Here is a 20,132-nt window from a genome sequence, read left to right as displayed (position 1 = left end):
GAGGCCTAGCTACAGCGACTTTCCTTTCTGGACCTCAGTTCTCCGAGCATTAGATAAGGTGGTTGACAGACATTTAAGGTGGGGATGTGGGCAACTACATCTCGCCAACATTCCACTCAAAATCATTCAAATAACAAATGAGCGGTGGGCTGTGGTGTCCAAGGGTGAAGCTCTCAGCTGTCTGGAATGATCCTCACCCCCAAATGTCTGCTCTGTTCTACTCTCCTCTCACCCTCTTCCACTTGTCCTTGAATAATGGCCCTAGAAAACCTCATAGAACTTGGCAGTTCCTGAGCTGGGCTTGGGGACCGCGCACTTACCAGAAATAGGTGCCGGGGCCGTCTGTTTTTCCCTGTTACTTTCATCAGCGTCCCTTCCTTCAGAAACTCCTGTGGGGAGAGAAGCAGAACTTGGCAGTGAGGCTGATGCCCCCTGAATCCCAGACAAGGGTGCGGGGGAGGCCCTGAGTGGAAACTTAAATCATAAAGCCTCCCAGAGAACCCGAGAGCAGCTAGCAGATAAATCTCTGCTCATGAGAGAGGTGCTGTATATGCTAGAGCAGGGCTTGGATCGTAGTCCTGAAAGACACCACCCTGAATGTCATAATCCCTAAAGTCTAAATCTCAAAAGTCTAAAATCCTTAACATCAAAAATTCCAAAAATCAGGCTGAGTGCCATGGCGTGTGTCTGTAGCCTCAGACACACTTGAAAGGATCACTTGAGCTCAGGAGTCCAAGACCAGCCTGGGCAACTTACTAAGACCCTGTCTCAAAAAACAAAACACCACAAAATTCTGTAAATCACATCACAGGAGAGCTGCATTACGTTAGGTGGAATTATTACCCTGTTATTGTCTTTGTTTGGAAATTAAGTATGATTTAAGGAGATGCGTGCGGGTGCCAAGTCGACAAGGGTTGGACTTGCGATGGTTAATTTTTAGGCATCAACTTGACTGGATTGAGGAACACCTGGAAACCTGGCAAAGCAATTCACCATGCTCTGTATTACATTCTGCATCATTTCCAATACTGGAGGTATAAATTGTATACAGACTTTTACAGGGTTCTAATTCATTTTATGTATTTTTTATTTTTATTTTTTTGCAAATTTGGCTTCATGAAAAGTGCATTATCACAACCAGGCGTGGTGGCTCACGCCTGTAATCCTAGCACTTTGGGAGGCTGAGGCGGGCAGATAACGAGGTCAGGAGTTCAAAACCTGCCTGGCCAATATGGTGAAACTCCGTCTCTACTAAAAATACAAAAATTAGACGGGTATGGTGGTACGCGCCTGTAGTCCCAGCTACTCGGGAGGCTGAGGCAGAAGAATCATTTGAACCCAGGAGGCGGAGGCTGCAGTGAGTCTAGATAGCCACTGCACTCTGCACTCCAGTCTGGGCAACAGAGCAAGACTCTGTCTCCAAAAAAAAAAAAAGAAAAAAAAAAAAAAAAGAAAAGTGCATTATCACAATGTTGAATTTGTATATAAGCACTGTGTATGTACTTAAAAACACAAACTTCCTCAATGAATGGAGATATCCTCTTTGTACACTTGCATTTGTGAAAGATAAAATTTCCTGAGATCTTTGCTCTGTGGGTGGCTGCATATATACTGTGGTGACCCATCACAGTTTTTAACTGAGCTCATCAAAAGACTTCAGTTATTTGTCATGGTATTTCAGATGACCACAGTTATAAGGCTGGGTGCATACAATTACTAACCATAGTGACATACACTGATACATTTCCCTGTTTGACCTTTTTTTTTTATGAATATGGTTTGTGTGCTCATGACTGTTTGACCCGTGGAACTATTGTTAGCACACAGCATTTATGCTTGCAAAATTATGTATGTTCTTAGTGCCTATTTTATTGTACAAAGTGGCCTATGAAGTATTCTGTTGTGTTTTTATGTTTCTTAAATAAATTCCCGCTGGGCACAGTGGCTCACGCCTGTAATCCCAGCACTTTGGGAGGCTGAGGCGGGCTGATCACCTGAGGTTGGGAGTTTGAGACCAGCCTGACCAACATGGAGAAACTCCATCTCTACTAAAAATACAAAATTAGCCGGGCGTGGTGGCACATGCCTGTAATCCCAGCTATTCGGGAGGCTGAGGCAGGAGAATTGCTTGAACCTGGGAGACGGAGGTTGCAGTGAGCCGAGATTGCACTCTAGCCTGGGCAACAAGAGCTAAACTCCATCTCAAAAGAATGAATGAATAAATAAATAAATTCCCTTTTTATTTATTATTTTTATTTATTTATTTATTCTTTTGGGATGGAGTCTCGCACTGTCGCCCGGGCTGGAGTGCAATGGCGCGATCTCGGCTCACTGCAACCTCTGCCTCCTGGGTTTAAGCGATTATCCTGCCTCAGCCTCCTGAGTAGCTGGGACTACAGCCCACCTCATCTGGCTAATTTTTTGTATTTTTAGTAGAGGAGGGGTTTCACTATGCTGGCCAGACTGATCTCGAACTCCTGACCTCGTGATCTGCCTGCCTCAGCCTCCCAAAGTGCTGAGATTACAGGCATGAGCCACCACACCCGGCCCCATAAATTCCCTTTTTAAAAATATAAATATCTTTTAAATATTTTTCTAAATTATTTTTTCCAGAATTATATTTTTGGGATTTTGATCTTTTGGGATTTCAACGTTTGGGATCATGGTGCTCAAGACTGTGTCTTTCAGGATTCTGGGTGGTCCAAGCCATGACTCCCTCCTTGGTTTGTACCCACGAGGAGTCCATTCAGAACAGATCCTCTGAAGGTCTACTAAAACAGCCAAAGACCTGGGAACAGCTGCTATAGCCCCCTTAATTCTGGAGATACAAATAGATGTTTAAGAAACAATTGACCAAACTCATGATCCTGGCCAAAACACTAAATGTAACTTTACAGAATCTCAGTCCCATGAGAGACACCTGCTAATCTTGAGTAAAATTTCCCTGAGCATGTACTTTCATTCCTTTGTGTCTTGTCCTTTATGGAGCATAACTGGTAATGAACATTTTTTACTGTTTTTAAGCTGAGTTTTACATTTTCCACTTGGAAGCTTTAAAGAGAGTGGATTTATCTCTTCAAGAATGTTATTTTTAAGAAAATTTCTAGGTGCTTGCTCTTGGGAGATCATTTTCTGTTTTCCCAGCAACTCTGCACTGAAAATACTTGGTGCTTCCTCTTCTTGGAGGTGAGGAGAGCCACAGGCAACACCAAAAAACCTGGCGCTGAGTCTTTAACTGCTCTGCAGGCAACACATGGGGTGGAGAACCCCAGGGAAGGCAGCCTAAGGCTGCAGCCAGGAGAATCCAGTGAGCCCACGCCCACCCGCCTGCCTGCCCTCCACGGGTAGACAGCACCTGCAGCCAGGCCTGTCTGGGGCCAGCCCAGCGAACAATGGGGCTTATCGGAGCCTCGCCCAGCCACCCTCTGCCCCTGCCCATGCTGGCGGCACTCACCCTTCCTGGCTGGAGGAGATCCCCTTGGCCCCGGACGCTGTGCTCAATGTGGACCAGCTTCTGCAGGTTTTCCTGTGGGTGGGAATGGGGTGAGGGGGAGATGGTCAGGGCCCCTTCCAGGCGTCTTATCTCCTCTGTAAGGCATGGCATTGCTTCTGTTTCAGACAAAAATGAAGCCCGGAAAGGCCTGCCCCAAATCCAACCTCCTGTACGAGGCAGGACTGGGACCCGAGCCTGGGTCTGCAGGGAGCCACCACCATGGCTCTGTGTGCTGTGGAGCCGGCTGCCCGGCCTCGCTGTGCTGTCCAGCATCCCTGTGTTTCTCTGGACAACTGCTCCTATGCTCTCTAAGCCTATGTCCCTCATGAAGTCTGGAGCATGGGGACTTCACTGGACCCAAGGCTGGCCTCAGGCCCTCCTGGCTTGTAGCCCATAAAACACAGCACCTGCAAAGGAAACTGGATCCACACTCTGTGGAGCCTCGTGGTTAGAAAAATAAGTGTGCCTTCTCAGTACCTCACTGGGTTCGCCACAAAATGTAAAGTAACAGCCCCCTGTCTCCTCTGCACAGCACCCCACAATCCTAGACACAACAAGCGCCCACCCCGTGGGCAGGTGCCCCTTGAACCTTACACAGGGCAGGTTCTAAAGTTGTAAGGTGAGCATTGTGGGTAGAGAATTTGCCCTGAAAAGTCCTTTCCATTATCTATGGTTTTGGGCATAAAATCCTATGTAGTAAAAAATGAGTAATTGTGGTTCCATTTCCACTTGAGATGTAGGAAGTACAAGAGAACACTGCTCTCACTGTAGTGTGAAAAAGCCAGATAACCTTCAAAATCATAACTACGCTTCAGCCTGTGGGAGAGCTGGGGTCACGAGGCAACCAAGTGAACTGGGTTCTGCCTGGCAAGCCCGTCCACAAACGAATGAGATGCAGGAGCTGCCGCACCTTTGGTGACACACAGGAGGCAGAGGTGGCCGGTGTAAAGGAAGGTAAGAAGAAAGTAGCGAAAATGTTAATGAATTCTTAAAGGACAAGTGTGGGCTGGTGCCAGTTTAGAGTAATGGGGAGCTACAGACCCAAGGGAATCTGTCCTCCCTTGCAAGCTCTCATCCACGAGTCTCTGCCACGTGCCCATGAGAAAGACAGGGGCAAGGCGGGGCCACATGCAAACAAAGCCCTGCCCACTTCCTCAGGCCTTCTCTCATGCAAGGATTCAGTTCCAGGAGGAGGCCAGGAGACCTCCCACCCCCATAGCCCAGGCAAAGATCTGCTGCTCTAGGGAAAGAGAGCAAAAGCTGCACCCTAGGAGGGGGGCGGTAACCCCTTGGACCCAGTACTATGCACCAATACCTTGCTGGTGGATGGCCAGAAAACCTGTCTAAGGCCAGCCACAGAGCCACAGGGCTAGCCGCCGTGAAGGGGCGGGACAGGAATGCTGTGAGAGCCCGGCTCACAGGCCCTGCTTCAGATGTAGGCATGTGCCCACCATAAGCCCAGCACTGAGTAACACAGGGCAGTAGCCTGCCTCTGAGAAGGGCAAGAGCATGGGGAGAGGGCCTTCCTGTGGTGCAGGGAGGGCTAAAAGCTGAATATGAAGCAGGAATGGAAGAAAAGCTCTCTGACCTACCCCACAGGTCACAGCAGCCCCCACTGGAGAAGCATGAAGCCTGGCAGTCACTGAAGGTTGATGACATGGCAGCAAAACCCAAACCCAGATCAGGTGCCGACTGGACTGACCCGACTGCCCTGTACCCTACTGTGAACAGCCATGTCCAAAAAAGAGGCTTGCCCCACCTTGAGGGGTAAATACAATTTACCTCAGTCTCTACGGTGCTTCTACACGTAATGCCTGGCCTTCAATAACAAGTTATGAGGAATACAAAAACACAAGCAAAAAACTCCCCAACCCCAACTCATTTTCAAGAGGAGAAAGCATTCCATCAAACCAGAGTGAGAAGGGACACAAGTGTCCGAGCCATCAGACCTTGAAGTAGCTCTGATTGGTGGGTAAAAGGACCTGGCGGGAAAGGTGAACACCACCCGCGAGCAGATGGAGGATTTTGGCAGAGATGGAAACCACACGTGAGCATCCAATGGAAATTTTAAAAGTAAAAAATCAGTATCAGAAACAAAGAATTTCTTTGACAGGTTTAGCAGCAAACAGAACACAGCTGAGGAAAGACTCCATGAGCTTGAAGATAGATGATCCACACTGAAACACAAAGAGCGGGGAAAAAGAACAGAGCATCCAAAAGGATTTCCCAAAATTAATGAATGACAACAAACCACAGATCCAAGAAGCTCAAGAATCACAACTGGATAAAGAGCACCCCATCCCCCACAACACACACACAGACACATCACAGCCAAACTTCCCAAAATCAAATCAAAAGAGAAGATCTTAAAGGCAGCCAGAGAAAAGGGACACATTACACAAAGACAGACACTCATGAGTATCACAGCAGACTTCCCACCAGAAACGATGTACACCAGAAGACAGTGGAGTGGCAGCAAAGAAAAACTGTCCATCCAGGTTTCTACACCCAGGAAAAATATCTTCCACAAATTAAGGTAAATTGAACAATTAAATTAATGGGTGGTAGGAATGAGGCTTCTCACTGTTGGAGTGAGAATTTACAGATAAGCAAGGGAGGAGGCTAGTGTGATCATGATTAGAATGGGAAACATTGGTAAAAACTCATGGTAAAAAACAATTGCATAAAATACAATAAAATAAAAATAAATAAAGGCCAGCCATGGTGGCTCATGCCTATAATCCCAGCAGTTTGGAAGGCTGAGGCAAGAGGACTGCTTGACACGAGCCTGGGCAAAATAGTGGGACCTTGATCTCTACAAAAAATAAAATAAAACTCATGGTTAGTTTAATATTCAGATACAGATGGTTATGTACAGAAATATCTACAGATACGGGTATATGCAAAGGCTGGTATACACATATATTTCTTTGCTGTCAGCTAAGGAGGTGTAAAAGAAATGATACCACATTACCAGTGAGTGCACCTAATGCCTGTATCTTGGCTTTTAGTATTATTATCCAATTAATGCAACCAGGGCTCCACGGAAAAATGATTGATTCTAAGACTGGGGCAGGAAATACACAGTGATCCTGGAGCACCTTGCACTGCCAGAAAGTAAGGAAGTTCTCAAAACACAAACACACACAAACACACACACACACACACACACACACACCCTGAAATCTATATTGATGGCACCATGTGAAACAGGCACAGAAACCAACTGAAAACACTCCCAATAGCCAAAGCTGAAACAATTTGAGAAATAAAATAAATAAGGAAGTGTTGGATTATAACAGTCCATACTGATATAAATGACTTCTTTATATATAATGACTAGATACACTAGCCAATGAGGGAGAAGAGACAAATCTCCCAGGTAGAGGAATTCCACATAACCTAGGTAGATATGGTGCCCTCAAGGGGAGGGAGCATAACCCCCCGCTCCTAAGAATGGGCTGCACAAATGGACTTTCTTCCAAAGGGCATGGAAAAGGCAGGGGTGAGACAGAGCAGCTCCACAGTGGAGAAACCTGCCATCAGGTGACTTTAGCCAGGTGACCAAGGTCAACATCAACAGTGGTAAATCCTGTTGCTAGTATGTGCCCTTCATATGATGGGATGAAAAGTACCTTGCTCTGTGAGCCTCTTCCAAAATAGCCATACACCCAGTCTAATCACGAGAAAAACACCAGACATTTCCACCAGAAGGGCGTCCTGCCATATACCCGACCAGTACTCCTGAAAACCGTCAAGCTCATCAAAAACAAGGAAAATGAGAAACTACTGCAGTCAAGGGGAGCCTAAGGAAACAGGATCACTAAACAGCATGTGGGATCCTAGATGGGACCCTAGAACAAGACACCAGGCAAAACTAAGGAAATCTGAATGAGCTAGGGTCTTCAGTTAATAATCCTGTATCAATATTTGTGCGTTAATATAACAGATGTAGCATACTAATATAAGATGTTCATAACAGAGAACACTGTGTGGGGGACACATGGGGACTCTCAGTACTATCTTCTCAATCTTTTCTGTAAATTTAACATTGTTTTTAAACATTGTTTTAAAAAATAAAGTCTATTCAGAAAGCAGAAAGATGGTTACCAGGGGCTGGGGTGGACACTGGAATGAGGAGTTAAGAGTTTAACGGGGAGAGAGTTTCAGTCTGGGAAGAGATGTTCTGGAGATGAATGGGGTGACAGCTGCACGACAATGTGAATGTGCTTAATATCTCCAAACTGCAAAAGAGTAAATGTCCCAGGCAGAGTTCCTCCCCAATCCAAGCAGGCATGGGCTAGGGGCCTCTGGTCCAGAACAGGCCTGGTGCAGCTGTCCACAGCTGGCCCCTGCTTCCCAGCACAGCGTCCAACTTCAGCCTTGGAGAAAGCCAGGAGGGTGTCTGGCCGTCGGCTGCTCCGGTTCCTCCTCCGGGTGGGGCTGCGTGTGCAAGCTCCCCGTAGGAGGGAAGACGTATCCCTGCCTGACCTAGTTTTTCTCTCTGGAAGCAGAGGCAGCCCCAGCTAAAGGGAAATGTGGAGAACCCAGCCCATCTGCTGCTATTCCTCGACAGGGTGCTGGACCCCAACTCACCTCTACTTTCTGGCTGTGTTGAGGGACTCTCACTGTATGTACAGGACGCCAAAATGAGGAGGGGCAGGGAGGTCAGTGCAGAGCAGAGTGAGAGAAGAGAGGACCAGATTAAAAGGGCATGTCTGACCCACATGGAAAATGGCCCGGAAACCGGCCTGTGTATTCATACCTAGCTGATTGAGCCTCCACTCTCAGTCTACCCCTTACCAGCCAGCCCAACCTCTCTCCCTGGACTCTGATCCTACCTTGCCATCCTGTCCCCATCTCCTAGCCACCTAGCAGGTGGCTCTCTGAACTCCAGCATGCACCGTCCAACCTCCATGTCTTTGCCCAGGCCAGCCCCTCTTCCTATCACCCTTTTTCTCTCTCTGCCTTCCTGGCATGTGTGCAAATCCTCACTACGGGGACACCTCCAGGTCATCCTTTTTTTTTTTTTTTTTTTAGATGGAATCTCACTCTGTCGCCCAGGCTGGAGTGCAGTGCCGTGGTCTCAGGTCACTGCAACCTCTGCCTCCCAGGTTCAAGCGATTCTCTAGTCTCAGCCTCCCGAATAGCTGGGACTAAAGGTGCGTGCCACCACATCTGGCTAAGTTTTGTATTTTTAATAGAGACAGGGTTTCATCATGTTGGTCAGGCTGGTCTTGAACTCCTGACCTCAAGTGATCCACCTGACCTCAAGTGATCCACCTGCCTCGGCCTCCCAAAGTGCTGGGATTACAGGTGTGAGCCACCACACCTGGCCCATATCATCTCTTCTGGCAACCTCAGCTGGAAGGGTCGCCTCCCTTCTCTGAACCCTGTGGCATTCTCTCCCATGACATCTATCATGGTCACTTGCATCCACATATTTAATTACTCCACTAAGCGGAGGTTTCCTCAAGGGCTTGTATCTCCACTCCCCAACACAGCACAAGGTCTGACACACAGCAGGTGTCCAATAAATGCAATTTCTCTTCCTCTTCTGCCTGTGGATGACTCACTGTACACACGCCCGGTGTCTGCCACAGCAAAGCATAGCACCTCCTTGGCACACATGGCCATCATCTCCCTTCTGTGCCTGCAGAAGATGTGACTACCTGGTCACTGAACTCTTTTCCAGTGACCTAGGACTCGGGCTTGGAACCATTCTCAACACAGAGCGCTGGCATGCCTACAGCTTAGCAGGACAGTGAGCATGTGGACGCAAGTAACCCTGGTGACCACCTGAATGGAGGTGGGATGCACGATCAACTCTGCCCTCTAGCAGACCAAGTCACATACAGTCAGAATCAGATCTGTGCTTAGAGCCACGTATTCTAGTGGACTAGTGAGTCTCAAGCTTTCGTGGTCCTAACATTTACCCAGGGTGCTTGTTAAAAATGCAGCTCTCTAGATCCTACATGCAGAAGCTCTGACTGGGAGGATCTAAGGTGTGCCCAGGAACTAGGAGTTTACGAAGCACCCCAGGTGCTGATGCAGGTGGCCTCAGACCACAGTTGGGGCATTGTTTATCAGGTCTCCACAAGTCTGCAGCCCCTCTCATTGTTTGAACAGTGAACCGGAGGCACAGAGGGGCACACAGTGCCTGAGGTGGTCACACATCAAGAGTCAGAGCCAGAACCCACGGCTCTCTGCAGAGTCCCACAAGAGAGATGGTTGCCTGCAGCCCCTAGGAGTGGGGCATCAGAAGGCTGACCGGAGCTGGTGGGGAGGTGCCTGGAACCTGCGTCTGAGGAAGGGGGCCGCCAGGCCGCACTCACCCCTTGCTCCATGCTGTCGTTGGCACGGTCTGTGACTTTGGAGATGAGGCTCAGTGCACCTGGGGAGCGACACAGAGCAGGAGTTGGGCCATTGCAAGAGGGGCATCAATTTTCCCCACTGTACTGTCAGGTCACAGGCCTCAAGCCCAGCTTAGCCACTACTGACTAAGTGACCTTGACAGTGATTTGACCACTGTCATGCATGCCTCAGTTTCCCTGGCTGTAAACTGAATATGTTATAATAGGGACCACCCTGGCAGGTGATACACAGGGACAGCCACATCGAATTGGGAGGGAACAGGGAGACTGTGGTGAGCTTTTCAGACCCGGCACCGCCCCTCCTATCACCAAATTCTGGTGACCCCCCCATCCCCTCTGACGGGATGTCCTCCCATCCTAGGATGTCCCCACAGCTGAGGTGACGGGGGACCCATCTCAGAAGAGCTGGGGGCTCTCACAGAAGTCCCAGACGTGTCATATGCAGAACCCACCCAGTTGGTGGGGAGAGGACTATGTCCTGGGCCTTGGAATTGGGGCAGGGTCCAGGCTTTGGCACAAGGAGGCAGAGCAGGATTGAGTACCTCCCTCCGCGTTCATGCTGGACTCACCCTGTGTGTTGTCGTACTCGGCGGAGTCCGGACAAAGGTTGTTTAAATAGTCTGTTGGCAGGACAAGAGCCAGGAGTCAGCTACTGGTGAGGTCAGCCCCTCCTGTCCACAACTGTGGCCAGCCCCCCTCTTGCCAGAGTTGGAAGTTCGAGAAGAATGAGGCATCTACCCTCTCTCCCCTGCTGGCCCCATCACAATACCATGTTAGCACGAAACCAGGCCCCCAGGACCACTGTCAGCATTGCTGCCACAGCTGCTTGTCCCTCACTTATCCAACAGATACCCATTGAGCACCTGCCTGGCACTGGGCCATGCCTTGGAGACAGACACAACAAGGTGAATCCATCACAGCCCACTGGGGGCGACAGACGTGGCAATCAGCACAGCCGAGTGTGTTGTGTGGAACCTGTAGTGCATTCATACTCTCCAGGCTCCACATCCTCCAGCCCCTCCCCAGTGACTGCTCTTCCATCTGCTCGTTCTATTCTGGCCATGATGGCTTTCTTGAACGTGCCAAGCTTGTTCCTACCCCAGGGCCTTTGTACTTGCTGTTCCCTCTGCCTGGCACTCTCTTCAGATCTTCATAAGGCTCATGTCCTCGCTTTACTGAGATCTCTGTCCAATGCCACCTCCTCAGAGAGGTCTTCCCTGATCGCTAACACAGAGCCCTATTCCCTCTGTCTCCTTAACTTGCTTTATTTTTCTTAAGAGTTCTTAACAGACATTATCTTTTGGCTTTCTTATTTGCTTGTCTAGGGTGTAAGCTCTACAGAGTCACTAAGTTTGCTGTTCGATTTACTGCTGCATCTCCAGCATCCAGCATGGGACCTGGTACATAGTAGGTGCTCAATAAATAGTTCTTGGATTAGATGAATGAATTCTCTAGTCCTTGGCCCTAATGTAGTTTTGAGGAGCTCCAGTTGCTACCTGGAATTACATATCCATGCCTACATATGTACTGTCTGTCTCTCTCATTAGGACATCAGTTGCCCAGGGCAGGGGTCTTTGTCCATTTGGGAGGCAGCTGAATAAATGGGTCTGAGCTCAGAACAGAGGAGTGGGTGTTTCCAGCAGGCAGAGATAAGGGAAAGGGCATAAAGAGGGAAGGGAAGGGGACCCAGGACTGAGCCCTGAGAAGCTCTGACGTTTATGGGGCAGTGGAGGATGGGAGGCCACCAGCACAGACAGAAAGGGACAGAGAGATGGGAGGGAAGTGGGAGAGAGTATACCACAGAAACCCTGGGAGGAAAGGACTCGAGAAGCAGGAAGTGGTCATGGGTCCAGCAGGTCCAAGGCTGAAAATGTCCACTCATGTGGCCACAAGGAGGACTTTGATGACAGGCGTGGCTTCAGTGAAATGAGGAGATGGCCGGCTGAGGCAGGGAGGAAGTGCAAGCTGGGGAGGGGTGTCGTTGGGTTTTTGTGTTTTAGGATGTGGGGTGGCCACTGGAGGGAGCTTTCTAAGGTGGCAGGAGGTGGTTCAGAGGGCTCAAAGCTCAACTGGAGGGAAAGGTGATGGCAGAGGCCACCTTTCCCCAACACCTGCCTGCCATGGTCAGAGGCGAGGTCGCCACAGTCCCCTCCACCCCTCCTCAGGGGCCTTCCCTGCCCCGCTGCCTGAGTCCCCATTGACCTCCTGTGGGGCCCACCTGTGAGGAGCACTTGGTACTGGAAGAGGCGTTGAACCACCCGCAGCAGCCGATGCTTCGCAGTCTGACTGCCTCCTTGTACACTCTGCTGCTCTCAAGACAGGGGAGGAAAAACCTTATCAGAAACCCCTCCTGAGGGCACCACGCTCACAGCAGCCCACATACACTGTCCCAACCACACCTCTTCCCAGGCCAGCTGAACTTCTCCCTCATCTTCAAAACCAGGTTCTCCTCCTGCGGGAAGCCCTCCTGGATTAGCCGGGCCCTGCTGTAACTGCTCACTCCATCATGCTCCCAGTTGGTGCTACACTCAGTATCAAACCTCTCCTAGTCCCTGCTCTGCTCTTAATGTTAGCAATGGAGGAAAGCTCCCCCTTTTTCTGCCCAGGAAAACTGGATCCCCAGTTTGTGGCTAGTGTTGGGAATTTCCTTGAACACTCCATGGCTGGGGTCTGGTTTGGTTGATGCTTTTCAACTGAGACAAGAAAACTACCCGAGATCCTTACTGTGGGTGGCACTCACTGCACTGTCATCTGCTGTCCAACAGCGGATGTTCTGGATTCTGGGTTCTCCTTTCTAATGGGTCATCCTCTCATCCCTCTGGCCAGGTCTTCCCTGTCTGCTCCCCAGCCCCAGACCTACCAAGATGTTCCATTGATTTGCATTAAGCCCTTCGCCCACCTCAACCCCTGCATCCTTACAGCAGGGTCTCAGAGGACCAAGGGACCCACCTCAAATTCACGGACAGCAGCTGCCAGCCGGGGAGAGTGGAGGCAATTCTCACTGAGCAGACCTAGGTACCTGTCGAACTGCAGGATGTGAGTGGCGTGGTGATCAAACCCCTGCTCCCGGGCCAGGAAGATGTCAGCTACCTTCTGCTGGCTCTCCCTGCAGCCAGGGATGGGGATGGGACAGTGAGAACTCAGCCTTGTAACCAACGCAGGGTTAGAAGCGGGGACCTAGAGTCATATCCCTGGGTGCAGATTCCAGCTCAACCCTTGCACAGTTGTTTTACTTTGAGCAAATGACTTAACACTTCTGAGTTCGGCTTTCCCATCCATCAAATGGAGATACCATTTCATATGGTGGTGTTTTTATCTGTCTCCATTCCCCCAATGCAACAAAAGTGGAGCCTGGGGGTCCAGGGACTGCTCACCAATTTGACAGCCTTTCCTCCAGCTCCTCCAGGATGCCCTGATGAAGGTCATGGATGGCTGGGAGTTCACTCAGGCCCTGCCTCAGCTCCTCCCGGGCCAATGTATCTCTGCCTTCATGGTCCATGTCATCCAAGGCCCTCATGACAGCTCCGTGGAAATCCTGAAACACCAAAAGGCCTGTTACCCACAGGTTGATAGGACTGAGCACAAGTCCTCCTTGGCAGATTTCCCCTGGGGCTTTGGAGCCCTGGCCTCTGTGAAGACAGCAGTGAGACCTTAAGCCAGTGTCTCCAGACCCAACAGTCTCACCTACAAAGCAGAGATGACCACATGCACCTGGCGACCATAAGGCTGCCTGAGCTGACACCCAAAGAGCACCCAACCCAACGCCTGGCACAGAGCAGGGCTCAATACACACTCACTCTCCTCTCGTTGTGGCCACTTGGTGAACACTCTTCTTTTACAAGATAGGGGAGAGATTGGGTAATTCCTTCTATAATGAAGCAGAAGGTTTTGCTTTCTCATTATCTATCTTTGAAGAGGTTCATGTGCTATGTTGTTTCAAAACGAAATCTAAGGAAATTATAGGCATCCACCCTATGGTGTATTAAGCGGTCACTAAAAATGATAAAGGTGGTGGCTATGTAGAAATATTCACTTCATAGTGTTCAGCAATCAAGAAGGGGTGCAGAGCTGTTTCCACATCCTGATATACTGTGTAAGAAGTGAGCAGAGGAGAAAGCTCAAAGAAAACAGGACGACATGCAGAGTGGCTGTGTCACGAGTACAGAATTAGGAATGACTGTTAATCTTCTTGTTTCTATTTTCTAAAATCTATCATGATTAATGTACTTCTAAAACTAAACTCAATTTAATAAATATAAAAATTATATCTGGGAGCTGGGCACGGTGGCTCACGCCTATAATCCCAGCACTTTGGGAGGCTGAGACGGGCAGATCACCTGAGGTCAGGAGTTCGAGACCAGCCTGACTAACATGGATAAACCCTGTCTCTACTAAAAATACAAAAATTAGCTGGGTGTGGTGGCACATGCCTGTAATCCCAGCTACTCGGGAGGCTGAGGCATGAGAATCGCTTGAACCCAGGAGGCAGAGGGTGCAGTGAGCCGAGATCGCGCCACTGTACTCCAGCCTGGGCAACAAGAACAAAACTCTGTCTCAAAAAAAAAAAAAAAAAAAAAAAAAGTTACATCTGGGTTCTCTAGTCTGTTCCATGTATCCTGTTTTTAATGCGAGTACTATGCTGATTTGGTGACTAAAACTTCGTAGTAAATTTTGAAGTCAGGTAGTGTGATGCTTCCAGCTTTGTTCTTTTTGTTCGGGATTGCTTTGGCTGTTGGGGGTCTTTTGTGGTTCCATATAAATCTTAGGACTTTTTTTCTATTTTTGTGAAGAATGTCATTGGTATTTTGATAGGCATTGTATTGGATTTATAAACTGCCTTGGGTAGTATTGTCATTTTAGCAATGTTAGTTCTTCTAATCCATGAGCATGGAACATCTTCTCATTTTTGTGTGTGTCCTCTTCAATTTCTTTCATCAGTGTTTTATGGTTTTCCTTGTATAGATCTTTCACTTCTTTGGTTAAATTGATTCCTAGGTATCTTATATCCTTTGTAGCTCTGATAAATGGGATTGCTTTCTTGATTTCTTTTTTAGATTGTTCACTTTGGGTATACAGAAATGCTACTGATTTTTGTATGCTGACTTTGTATTCTGCAACTTTGCTGAATTTGTTTATCAGTTCTATTAGTTTCTTGGTGGAGTCTTTAGCTTTTTCTGAGTATAACATCTTGTCGGCTTTTATAACAGCACTTTAATATCAGCACTCAGGGCCAAGGATGAGGGATCGCTTGCACCTAGGAGTTTGAGATCAGCCTAGGCAACATGGCAAAACCCCATCTCTACAAAAAATACAAAAATTAGCTGGATAGGGTGGCAGGTGCCTGTGGTCCCAGCTACCTGGGAGGCTGGGAGGATCACTTGAGCTCGGGAAGTCAAGCCTGCAGTAAACTCTGATTGCACCACTGCACTCCAGCCTGGGTGACAGAGCAGGACCCTGTCTCAAAAAACAAACAAACAAAAAAACAAAACAAGAAACAGATCTTGTTCTCTGTGAACCCAGATATAAATCCACACAATCACAGCCAACTCATCTTTGACAAAGGTTCCAAGAATATACACTGGGGAAAGGACAGTCTCTTCCACAAATGATGCTCGGAAAACTAAATAACTAAATGCAGAAGAATGAAACTAGACCTCTGTCTATCACTATACACAAAAGCCAAATCAAAATGGATTAAAGACTTAAATCTAAGACCTCCAACTATGAAGCAACTAGAAGAAAACATTGGGGAAATACCCTAGAACATTGGACTAGGGGAAGATTTTCTGCACAAGACCTCAAAAGCACAAGCAACCAAAGCAAAAATAGACAAATGGGACTACATCAATCTAAAAAAGGAAACAATCAACAAAGAGACAACCCACAGAATGAGAGGAAATACGTACAACCTATTCATCTGACAAAGGATTAACAACCAAAATATATAAGGAGCTCACACAACTCAAATAGCAAAAAAGCCCAAATAATCCAATTTAAAAATGGGCAAAAGCTCTAAACAGATATTTCTCTAAAGAAGACATACAAATGGTCAATAGGTATATGAAAAAAGCTCAACATCATAATCATCAGAGAAATGCAAACCAAAACTACAACAAGGTATCATCTCACCCCTATTAAAATGGCTTTTATCAAAAAGACAGGCAATAACAGATGTTGGCAAAGATGCAGAGAAAGGGGAATCCTTGTCAGCAAGAATGTAAAATAGTACAGCCACTATGGAGAACAGTATGAAGGTTCCTAAAACACTAAAAGTAGAACTACTGAGAGGATCACTTGAGGCCAGGAGTTCAAGACCAGTCTGGGCAACATAGCAAGATCTCATATCCAAAAAAAAATTAGCTGGACCTGTGCCTGTGGTCTCTCAGCTACTAAGGAAGCTGAGGCAGGAGGATCACTTGAGCCCAGGAGGTCAATCCTGCAGTGAGCCATGATTGTGTCACTGCACTCCAGCCTGGCTAACAGAGTGAGACCCTGTCTCAAAAAAAGATTAAAAAAAAAAAAAAAAAAGAACTAACAAATGCTCTAGCAACTCCACTACTGAGTAGATATTTAAAAGAAATAAAACCAAATATATCAAAAAGATAGCTGCACCCCCTTGTTTTTCGCAGCACTATTCACAGTAACTAAAGTATGGATTCAACCTAAGTACACCTCAACAGATGAATGGATAAAGAAAGTGTGGCATATATACACAATGGAATAGTATTCAGCCATAAAAAAGGATAAAGTCCTGTCATCTGCAGCAACACGGATGGAACTGGAAGTCATTATCTTAAGTGAAATAAACCAAGCACAGAAAGACAAATATCGCATGTTCCCACTCATATGTGGTAGCTAAAAAAGTGGATCTCATGAAGATAGAAAGTAGGCTGGTGGTTACCAGAGGTGGGAAGGGGGTGGCAATGGAGAGAGGATGATTAATGGGTACAGATATACGTTTTGATAAAAGAAATAAGGCCGGCCACAGTGGTTCACACCTGTAATCCCAGCACTTTGGGAGGCAGAGGCAGGTAGATCACCTGAGGTCAGGAGTTCAAGACCAACCAGGCCAACATGGTGAAACCCTGTCTCTACTAAAAATACAAAAATTAGCCAGCTGTGATGGCCAGTGCCTGTAATCCCAGCTACTCAAGAGGCTGAGGCAGGAGAATCGCCTGAACCTGGGAGGCAGAGGTTGCAATGAGCTGAGATTGCACCACCACTGCACTCCAGCTTGGGCAACAGAGAAAGACTCTGTCTCAAAAAAAAAAAAAAAAAAAAAGAAAAGAAAAAAGAAAAGAAAGAAAAAGAAGTAAGACTGAATATTAGATAAATCAGTATGGCAACTATAGTTTACAATAATGGATTGTACATTTTGAAATAGCTAGAAGAGGCCAGGCATGGTGGCTCACACCTATAATCCCAGCACTTTGGGAAGCAAAGGCCGGAGGACTACTTGAAGTCAGGAGTTCAAGACTAGCCTGGGCAATACAGTGAGACTCCGTTTTTACAAAATATCTAAAAGGTTAGCTGGGCTTGTTGGCGCATCACTGTGGTTCCAGGTATTTGCTAAAGCAGGAAGATTGCTTGAGCCCAGGAGTTCCAGGCTGCAGTGAGCTATGGTCGTGTCACTGCACTCCAACCTGGGTGACAGAGTGAGACTCTGCCTCTAAAAAATAAATAAATAATAAATAAATAAATAAATAAAATAACTAGAAGAGAATAATTTGAATGTTTCCAGCATAAAGACAAATATTTAAGGTGATAAATATTCCAAGTACACTGATTTGCTCTTTACAAATTATATAAACATATTAAATGATCACATACCCTGAAACTATGTACATCTATGATGCATTTTTTAATAAATTAAAGAATAAAAATTTATAAAGAATATAAGATTTCTTTCTCACAAGAAAAATATTTTATCTTCAAATACATTTGCTCTTGCATGAGGCCTAGCTCTACAGTTGTAAATACACGGCTGCGGTGGGGGCGGGGAATCCTGAAACCACCTTGAGCTGTGGAGCAATGCATATTGGGAAAATCCCAGGGTCAGAGATCATGCACTGTTGCCCAAATGGAGAAGTTCAAATCACCCTCAACACTCAGGAAAGATGATTCCTCTACCTTGTTGGATGGTCTCCCTGATGGGGAGCTGGACTATGGAGCAAGACATTTCACCCCACTACTAGACAGTTTTCTTCCTTTCTTTCTTTCTTTCTTTTTTTTTGAGATGGATTTTTGCTCTTGTTGCCCAGTCTGGAGTGCAATGGCATGATCTCGGCTCACTGCAACCTCTGCCTCCCAGGTCCAAGTGATTCTCCTGCCTCAGCCTTCTGAATACCTGAGATTACAGGCACCTGCTGCCACGCCTGGCTAAATTTTTGTATTTTTAGTAGAGACAGAGTTTCACCATGTTGGCAAGGCTGGTCTCAAACTCCTGACCTCAGGTGATCTGCTCGCCTCGGCCTCCCAAAGTGCTAGGATTACAGGTATGAGCCACCACGCCCGGCCTTCTGGACAGTTTCTACTGCTGGAAAGATCTTTAGGCCAGATGCAGTGGTTCACATCTGTAATCCCAGCACCTTCAAAGGCCGACACGGGAGGATCGCTTGAGCCTAAGAGTTGGATGGAGACCAGCCTGGGCAACACGGCGAGACTCTGCAAAAAATATAAAAATTCTCCAGGCATGGTGGTGCACGCCTATAGTTCCAGCTACTTGGGACGCTGAGGTGGGAGGATCACTTGAATCTGGGAGATCAAGACTGCAGTGAGTTGTGATAGTGCCACTGCACTCCAGCCTGGGTGATAGAGCTAGACCTTGTCTCAAAAAAATAAAATAAATAAAGGTCTTTTGTATATAAGGATTGAAAAGTGGAAACTGCCTGAGAGAGAGGATGGACAGCCCTTCCTCCAGGAAGCCTTTCTGGCCTTCTCTCCCCAAGTGAAGGCCAGAGGCTTTTCTACACCTCCCTGCAGGGGAACAGTGAGGGGTAGAAAAGAGGACAGGGAGGTGGGATGGGACAGAGAGAGGGAAACGGGGAGAGAGAGAAAATGAAAAACAAGGAAACAGATCCAGTGAACAGGTATGAGAGAGAGGGAGACAGAGAGAGAGAGAGAGAGAGAGAGAGAAGGGGAGAATGAGAGGAAGAGAGAGAGAGAGAAGGGGAGAATGAGAGGAAGAGAAGGAGGGAAGGAGGGAGAACGCATGAAGGGAGAAGGAAGGAGGGCTCCAGGGTGAGATGTAGAGACTGAGAGACCCCCTCGCACTGTGCCTCCAACATCTGCCCAGAGGCGTGTGCCTGCGCCATCAGACAAGGAGAGCAGATGTGGAGTTTAAAAAGGTCTGTGCTTCCTGAACACCTCATCCTGTCCTGTGCTGACCTCCTGCTGATAGCCTGCTCTGCCCGAACTACAGGGAGGACACATGGAGGATGGCCCACCCTGGCTTGCAGTCCCAAGGAGGGAGGATGAGCTGGTTCCTGCCCGAGACTGGCCAGCCCCAGTCCAGCACAATTCAAGGTCTTGGGAAACCTCTAGCCCCAACGTGAAGGTCAGAAACCCTCAAGGGGCTGAGTCTTGAACTAACGAATGGACTCTCTGGGATGAAGGTATGTGTGTTCCTATGAGGAAGCCACATGGCTAAGCTGTAAAGAGAAACTGAATGTCCTTGTACAGGAGCTATCAGAGCCTTTCCTGAAAGCATGTTTTAGAGGGCATGGGAGGCGAGGGTTGTGAGTAGGGCAGCAGGTGCAGAGGGCGGCTGGATGGAGGTGGTGGGTAATTCTGACTTCTGCCACAGCTGGCTCTGGGGTACTGGGGTCATTCTGAGCCTGGGGTGGAGGTTTCCCTGCTGACCTGGGGCAGGAGGACTCCCAATTCTTTCCCTGTGAGTCTCCATATTTAGGACCCAGCCTCCAGCTCCGCAGGCTCTTCTGAGCCCTGGCATCCCAGGAAAAGAAAGAAAAACAGCCCGGTATCCTGATAAGGGCAACGACCTCTCTTGTGTGGGCACTGTCTGACAAGGGGCTTTCAACACACTCTCATTTGTTCTGGGCTGTGTTCAAGCCCAGATACTCCATAGGGTATTGGACGACTGGGCAAGCTGTCACCTGAGTCTCAATTTCCTCACCTGTAAAATGGGGATAACAGTACCACAAAGTATAGCAGGAGGCTGTGGAGAGGCTCTTCCTGATGATTACAACTGCTTTGTCAATTGTACAGTGCTGGGAGAGAAAAGGAAGAACAGGCAAAGACAAGAC

The 20,132-nt window shown here is 47.8% G+C and overlaps 1 protein-coding gene across 2 annotated transcripts in view; it reads right to left on the bottom strand.

Annotated features, from left to right (window-relative positions):
- The window catches only part of FGD5 (FYVE, RhoGEF and PH domain containing 5), a 125,479-nt gene that overhangs the window by 25,447 nt on the left and 79,900 nt on the right, over positions 1-20,132 (bottom strand). For both annotated transcript variants that reach the window (XM_024245336.3, XM_024245337.3), the window contains exons 6-12: positions 13,242-13,402; positions 12,817-12,973; positions 12,086-12,173; positions 10,437-10,487; positions 9,829-9,887; positions 3,455-3,526; positions 321-389 (exon numbers count right to left, since the gene is read on the bottom strand). In XM_024245336.3, the coding sequence (XP_024101104.3) occupies positions 321-389; positions 3,455-3,526; positions 9,829-9,887; positions 10,437-10,487; positions 12,086-12,173; positions 12,817-12,973; positions 13,242-13,402 (657 nt within the window). The remainder of the gene's footprint in view (positions 1-320; positions 390-3,454; positions 3,527-9,828; positions 9,888-10,436; positions 10,488-12,085; positions 12,174-12,816; positions 12,974-13,241; positions 13,403-20,132) is intronic.

This window comes from Pongo abelii, chromosome 2 (assembly GCF_028885655.2).
Source record: "Pongo abelii isolate AG06213 chromosome 2, NHGRI_mPonAbe1-v2.0_pri, whole genome shotgun sequence".
NCBI lineage: Eukaryota > Metazoa > Chordata > Mammalia > Primates > Hominidae > Pongo > Pongo abelii.
Note: the sequence above shows the minus strand (reverse complement) of the source record. Positions and strands in the feature narration are given on the sequence as shown.